General features: G+C 33.3%; 1 protein-coding gene across 3 annotated transcripts in view; it reads right to left on the bottom strand.

Annotated features, from left to right (window-relative positions):
• Positions 1 to 2,735: 2,735 nt before the first annotated feature.
• Positions 2,736 to 7,810, bottom strand: part of LOC114330275 (uncharacterized) — a 106,238-nt gene continuing 101,163 nt past the window's right edge. For all 3 annotated transcript variants that reach the window (XM_050655184.1, XM_050655167.1, XM_050655173.1), the window contains 3 exons: positions 7,237 to 7,484; positions 4,690 to 4,771; positions 2,736 to 3,459 (listed from right to left, as the gene is read on the bottom strand). In XM_050655184.1, the coding sequence (XP_050511141.1) occupies positions 2,817 to 3,459; positions 4,690 to 4,771; positions 7,237 to 7,483 (972 nt within the window). In that variant the 5' untranslated portion in view covers position 7,484 and the 3' untranslated portion in view covers positions 2,736 to 2,816. The remainder of the gene's footprint in view (positions 3,460 to 4,689; positions 4,772 to 7,236; positions 7,485 to 7,810) is intronic.

The raw sequence follows: 7,810 nt of genomic DNA, 5'->3' as shown, positions 1-7,810 counted from the left end.
ATTCTCCAATACTTTCTATGTAAATAACATACTCTTCATTCGTAACGATAAAGCCATTAGTTTTCGAGATATTTGAAGCTAAAAACAAAGGAGCATAATACATTAATCAAAATAAGTGTGCCTTTTCATTTTTAACTTCAAATATTTCGAAAACTAATGACGTTATCGTTACGAATGTAGAGTATATTATTTGCATAGAAAGTATTGGAGAATCTGAACATTATGCTAAAATAGCAGTTTCATCAGTGGCGTAGAATTTGGGAAGGGTCAACCATTCACTTTCCCCTGTTGTACGCCTCTGGTAGTAGCCAGAAACGATTATTTAACATAATTTAGTAGGATGACAATTACCTACACTTTCTGCCAAGTATCTTAAGGATATGTCAAATAGTTTTATAGTACCGGGCACACATAGTTCTTAAAGTTTTAAATAAAGAATAAATTATTTAAAAAAAAAGAATACTTTAAAATAATTTGACATATCCATGTCATATATGAGATATTTGAAGTTAAAAATGAAAAGGCACACTTATTTTGATTAATGTATTATGCTCCTTCGTTTTTAGCTTCAAGTATCTCGAAAACTAATGGCTGTATCGTTACGATTGAAGAGTATGTTATTTACGTGGAAAGTATTGGAGAATCAAAAAGTTGCACCAAAATAGCAATTCCGGCAGTGGCGTAGAATTTGGGAAGGGTAAACCATTCACGTTCCACCGTCGTACGCCTCTGGTAGTAGCCAGAAACGTTTAACATAATTTAGTAGGGTGGACAGTACCAGCACCACTTACCAAATTTCGTGTTGTTGTCAAATGCCTGTCAGGAAATATTCAAAAATAAATAAAATATAATAATAGTCTCCCGTTTTATACCACACGCGGCTTTTGGGAGTATAGCAGGGTAGTCTGCTATATCTAGGGCCTACGGTATACAAGGAAGGTAACAGGGCCAGTGCTACGCTTCAACCGCCTATTATTACCCCTGGTTTTACCCAAGGTACCCATTTTATTCAGGCCGAGTCGACCTGGGGCCTATAGACATTTTTTAAAAATGTCTAGTTGTTCTTGACGGCGGTAGGATTTGAACTCCGGACCACCGGCATGCGAGGCAAGCACACTACCACCTGCGCTGCGCCGGCCCTTAATAATAAATAAAATAATAAATAAATAAAATAAAAGTTTAAATTTGACACCCTGTATTTCAGTTATTATCAACTTTTGTACTAAGGTAAGTTAGCTTAGATCTACCTATTTTAACCTCAGGAATCTAAGGTTAAGCTATGGTCCATTCTTTACCGAACACCCTATATTTATATATTCATCCTACCATGAAAACGAGGAACAGCAATAAAATAATTTGAGAAAAAACGGAAACGCAAAAAGCAGGAAAAATAGAAAAACAAAAAAAAGAAAACAGTTAGAAAGTTGATTACGAGATATAAAACAAAAGCCGATCAATCATGGATAATATCATAAACATCAGGTCAAGACAATACAAAAGTGTATGCTTGGCTAAAAGTGAAAAGAAAAATGTCAGTCAACAAGTAATTAATTACATAGATATACTGGAATTGCAAACTTATTCGAGAGTGGCCATTATTTCACCAAACTTTATCTCATATAGTTTTCAAGTTATACGCATCTTGCTCAGAATAGAAAAAAAAATGTTAACAAGCACCTCATTTCAGACCATTGCACTGGCTAAGTCCTCATAATAACAAAACATTGAAGAGGCTTCGAAGAGAAACAGATACTGCTTTCGTTGATCTGACAGCAGCCTTTGACATACTAGAAGCATAAGATATTGCTTCACAAACTGTACGACAATCTCAATGACCATCATCGAGTTAGGATAGTACTTTATTTTATACAAAAACAGATGTTTTTGCTTTATGCTGTAACGCCAAGTAAGTATGGGGAGAGTTCAAAATCACAGCCTGTCAAAGGGAAGTGGTTTAGCACCAATGCTTTTCAATATATTTACAAACGACCAACCCACGTTGACTGAAACCAACTGCTTTCTCTATGCTGACATTACCATATCTACCCAAGGAAAAAGTTTTGAAGAATTTAAAAAAAAACCCGAAATTTGCTTTAAAAAAATGACTGCCTACTACCTGCAAAATTCGCTTACATCTAATATTAAGACTCAAGTTTGTGCCTGTGCCTTCCACCATTGCGCTAAGCGAAAACTCCAGTTGTGTGGAATGGGAATTCAATGGTATCAGAACACACAGACTAACTTAAATATCTTCACCATACTTACATGACAATCATAACATAAAATGTTATCATTTATCATGTTATCCTTAAGTACCAAGGATAATATCAACATAATGAAGAGATAACAAATTCATAATGATTTATGGAACGACAATGCTGTATAAAAAAATGATAGAAAATCAATCAGAAAAACTTAAATAGAAAACGAACATTTTCTGGGACAAAATGATGACAGGTGGAACAAAATATTTCTAAATTTAAATTAGAGACCATGGAGCTACAAACAGCAAAGAAGACGATAGGTACCTTATAAGGTCAGATGACATAAAATAAATTGCTCGACCAAGATGGATGCATGCAAACAGCCCAGGATTGAGAACAATGGAGGAAATATGGAGGGGCGGGGTTTATTCAAAGGTGGATGTTATGTACTGCTTTTATAGAGAGTATAAATAAAGCATTCTACGCATTAAAGAAGACTGACTGGTACATATTGAATGAAAGAAAAACACGGACCGATCATAAATATATTCACTGAAAAGTCTGAAGAAAATTGTAAAAGATAGGTTCTATGTTTTAATCTCAATTTCACTTTCATTCAATGTCACTGTCATTTTCAATTTCATTTCTATTTTCATTTTCATTTTCTTCATTTTCATTTTCATTTCTATTTTCATTTTCATTTCTATTTTCATTTTCATTTCTATTTTCATTTTCATTTTCTTCATTTTCATTTTCAGTTTTATTTTCAGTTTCAATAATTTGTGGTAGAACAACATTCCGTTCAATAATTCCTACAGAATAGTTAAAATCACCATTAGTGTTATAAAGATTTTTAATCATGTCAAAATTGGTGGACAGATACTTTTTCCCGATGAATCTGTTATCGAATGAATCATTCTTGAGTGGGTAACAGGGCCCGGTCATGGAAATGACTTCTTCGTTTGAATCTGTACAAAACATTGTAATTTTAAAGTAAAAGGTCTTGTCGCATGATGGTTCTCCTAAATAGTACACTGCAAACCTCATTAAGCCGCTTTCTTCATTTAAGTCCCAATAGCCACGAAAAAGGGTGTCGTGTATGCACAATAATATGCTTTCCTCTATACCTGCCCGTAGGTTAAAATTCGCGACTTTTAGTTTTGGTTCGTTTTCAAAAAATATGTTTTCTGTATGATCAGCTCTGCAGTGTTCTGCCATTCCAGATCGGAATCCTGTCCATATGCAGTTGTTGTACCTAGATAAAAAAAATTTAATTTTAATTTTTTTTTCATAAATTAGAGTAGGGATTATAAATAAATTTTGCAAATGAAGCAGTCTTAATAAATAATATTTTATGTTATTTATATTGGTTGGGAGAACATGACTTTTAGGTTTCTATAATTAAATGATTACAAGTTCTGAACCACCGTACATATAAAGATCAACAAGAACAAGTTGATCCGGATTTGGATTTTTTAGGCTCTACGTACGTGCCGAAATTAGTTTGGGTACGTTAATTCGTACCCAAAAACAGAAAATTAATACAATTAGATTTTATTATAACAAATATTATGTTATATTGTTATAAAGAGTATTAGATTTTATTATTACCTACAGTAACTAAATGGCCAGTTAAATGGAGCATATAGAAAGAATTTCAAAAAGAGACGATATGGCTATAAAGAATGGGAAGTCTTTGGAAAGAGCAAGGCTATAAGGAAATAAGTAGATAAGAGCATTTATTACACGTGTCTTGTTGGTGCTTATGGAAATATGTGCACCATGAAGTGTATTTTTTTATTACTATTGTTTATAAATATAAACAGGTATAAATAAGTATTTTACTTTGTAGGTATTAAGATTTTAATGTCCGACTGGCAACTGGTATAATAGGTTTGTTCTAGCATCAGTTTCAAACGGTTTGAAACCATCAGCCAATAGTCGACCAGCGCGAGTAGAGGGGATAGTATTGGTGACTGTATTATGTTCTCTCACTGACCAACTGTTTGCTGACGGTTTCTGACTAGTTTAACTGATTGCTAGAACAAAACTATATTTGACAATAATAATGGCATGATATCGAAGTCAGTTAAATATGAAATAACGCCCTTGGGCGTTAAATTTAAATAACTAGTTAAAAAATACTGTCAAGTTGACAAAAATAAAACCTAAGTAAAACTATGGTTACCACATTACTGCTTGATGGTCGATACGACAATTGCTGCTAAATGTACTTATTTGAAAACTAATTAATTCAAAATTCATTCAAATTTTTTGCATGTAAAGAAGAATTTAGTCGGATATTAAACGTTGAAGGCACCACGGGTATTATAGATAATAACGCTTTCGGTCAACGTATATACCTCGGGCCATATATGCCCTCGGTATATACACCATTGACCTCAAGCGTTATTATCCTTATAATACCCTTGGTACCCCTTAATAACTATTAAATCAACAGTTATTTGAAAAAGTATCTACTAACCTCAATGGGCAATCAACTGTAGAAAGCCCACAATATTCCTCATGGATTGTCAGTAAGTCACTCTTTCCACTGAAAATGCATCCTAAAAATAATAAAATTCGTTATTTTTATCGTACAGAGAAGTTGTATTTAAAAAGAGAGGCGAAGTAACATTACCGTCAGAAGGTATCTGACCTACAAAAATAGAGAAGTGAGACGCTTAAGGGCTCTATTAGTCTAGGTAACTGGTGGCGCAACTAGTGGCGCAAGTAGTGGCGCAACTAGTGAGCCCACCAAATTGTGAGCACGGGCAACTGGTGGCCGAGAATAGCCACCAGCAAAAATAATAAAATGAATTGGAATTGGAAAAATAATTAAATGCAATTGGAAACTTGTTTGTTATCAATTTTACGAAAAAAAGTTATTCTTCATAAAATGCTCTTAATAGTATAAAATATAAGATGCAACCATCAGATTCAAATTTTGTGAATTTTATACGAGGTATGTCAAAAAAGATGAATTTCGCTCAAGAGTAAAGTATCCTTATATTAAACAATATCGAAAAATGTTTTATAAAAAGTTGTTCGGAATTGAAAGCTATGTTTGAATATGCAATTACATTCTTCTAACTGTAAAGGTACTTTACTCTTGGACGAAATTCATATTTTTTAACATACCTCGTATAGAATTGATAAAAGTTTATATATTATGATTGTATCTTAGATTATAGACCATATAAAGCTTTTTGTAAAAAATAACTTTTTTCGCAAAATTAATAATAAAATACTTATAGATATTTGTAATAAAATGATGTTGGGTATCCGTAATTTAAAAAAAATTACATTTTTTTTTCCAATTAGAATGATGTAATAAAATTAATGCGTCCCAAAACATAGTTTTTTTAATTCTTAACAACTTTTCATAATATCAATTTTCGATGTTGTGAAATCTAAAGGTACTTTACATACAATTTTTTTGACATACCTCGTATAACATAGACTATGCAGAGCATTTTATAAAGATTTTTTTTCGTAAAATTGATAAGAAAAAAGTTTCCCATATGGTTCCAAGTTACGCAGACATACTGTACCTATATATAAAAGCTCAATTTTTTTAAATTTTCCAATTAACGTCACATTCGGATTCAGCATAATTAAAAACAAAATAGAAACATTTTGATCAAGGTAAAGTGATGAATTCACCGATATTCTAAAATATAAAAAGAGCTTTTATTATTTAAACAATGAATAAACAATTAACGGCTAAATCTGCGAGAAGAACTTTTTAATATAGCATATTTATTTATAAATTAACAAAAAGGGTTTTAGAAAAATATACGCTTGCTAATAGAAAATGTAGAAGTTAATAGAAAAGAAATACGAAGCACTCAATTACAATACAAATGAACTAGTGGTGGCCGACACCAGTTGCTCAGTCTAATAGGGTCCATATAACATAATGCCCCGGCTTGGTGGCGCCACCAGGCCCGGTTACCCGGCTGGTGGACTGGTTCGGCCACCAGATCGACAACAATTTCTGGTGGCGCAACCAGTTGCCGTAGTCTAATAGGTCTCATTTACTTAAATGCCCCGTGACGTCATGAGTCACTGGTGGATCAACTTGGTGGCGTCACCAGTTGCCTAATTTAATAGCGGCCTAAGAAAACAAAAAACAATCTATGTGGTGTAGTATAGGATGTGAACTTCTCATGCGCAGTGAAGACTCAATTCTGTTCGGTGCAGTATCTAAATTCTACAATATAGTGAAATTCTCACAGAGTGCAGCAATGCTTCTGAGATTCTAAAGCCGGGTCCAGACCCACTACTTTGTGATGTGTAATTTGGGTTGCCTGTATGAACTTGAATAGGCGAAATAGGCATACAGTTTTGCTAACCACTTTAAAAATTCAGATTGTAAGTCATGAATGAATCAAATATGTAGTAACTTTTTTGTAGATGTATTTAAAAATAAAACCGAAGAGTTACTACTATAAAGAGTGATCTGTAGGTACGGATAACTGTGGCTTTGCTTGACTTAAATAAAACAATTATAAAAAATCACAAATTTTAGTAAATTTGGGAAAGTATCATAAACACAGATACCGATGTTGAAACGTATTTAGCCAATTTCCCTATAATATATAAGGAAAAATTAATGTATTTTAAAAAATCGTATTAGTCATTATTATTTTAGTATAATGAAGAACGCCCTGTGACGTGTTGTATATTTTCTGCCTGGTTACACCAACAAATCTTAAGCTCCAGCTTAGCACAGCTCAGCTTATAGATCCATAATATTCGATCTTTATCTTAGCACATCTTAACTGAGACGAAGTTTAAGATGCAATCCATGTGGCTTTCCATTGTGGCAAGCTGGAAATTGATCTAAGACTCAATGGTGCAACACGTATGTTTAGTAAGCTGAGCTTAAGGTACGTCTTAAGTTTAGGATCTGTTGGGCCAGGCATTTTAATGATCCCGCTCAAAATATATACTACTCTAGTTTCTTATTTAAGTTTTTGGTTTACTTCCTTGGAAAACTATAAATATAATTAAGTAATATACTTACCCTCATCAACATATTTGCATGGGAATGAAAGAGAGGCATATATTTGCTCCAATACGATGCATCGGTAAGGGCTCTTCTCAGCTCTACATAACGCACAGCTCTCAATGTTTTCAAAACAGTAAGTGCAGAAGATATGTCCAGAGATACATAGTCTTATTGGAGGCTGCATGAATTTAAGGCAAACAGGGCACTCGAATTTACTAATGAGACTTTTTTCAAAGGCCTCCAAAGTTTCGTTACTTGCCATGCTAAAATCAGTTGCAAATTAATGGTACCCAAATGCAACAAAAATAGAGAGATAGATATAAATCAAGTAATATTATTTAATTTAGACGCTTATTGTACTGCTGAAAAAGCCATTGCATGCCCTTTAGGACTAGTTCAATCCATTTATAAAAGTGCATGGTGAATAGGTCATCAAGATACAAAATTTGTTAGCGAGACAAAACTCAAGTCATTTTTGAAAAACACAAAAGTGTAGATAGCGAAGCACAGGTCGCAAAATATAAACCTAGACCACAACCTTAAAAGATCTTCACCATGGTTGCAAGTGCGAAAAGAAAACGAAAAACGT

The sequence above is a fragment of the Diabrotica virgifera genome, chromosome 1 (assembly GCF_917563875.1).
Source record: "Diabrotica virgifera virgifera chromosome 1, PGI_DIABVI_V3a".
NCBI classification, from domain to species: domain Eukaryota; kingdom Metazoa; phylum Arthropoda; class Insecta; order Coleoptera; family Chrysomelidae; genus Diabrotica; species Diabrotica virgifera.
This window is presented reverse-complemented; position numbering and strand designations above follow the sequence as displayed.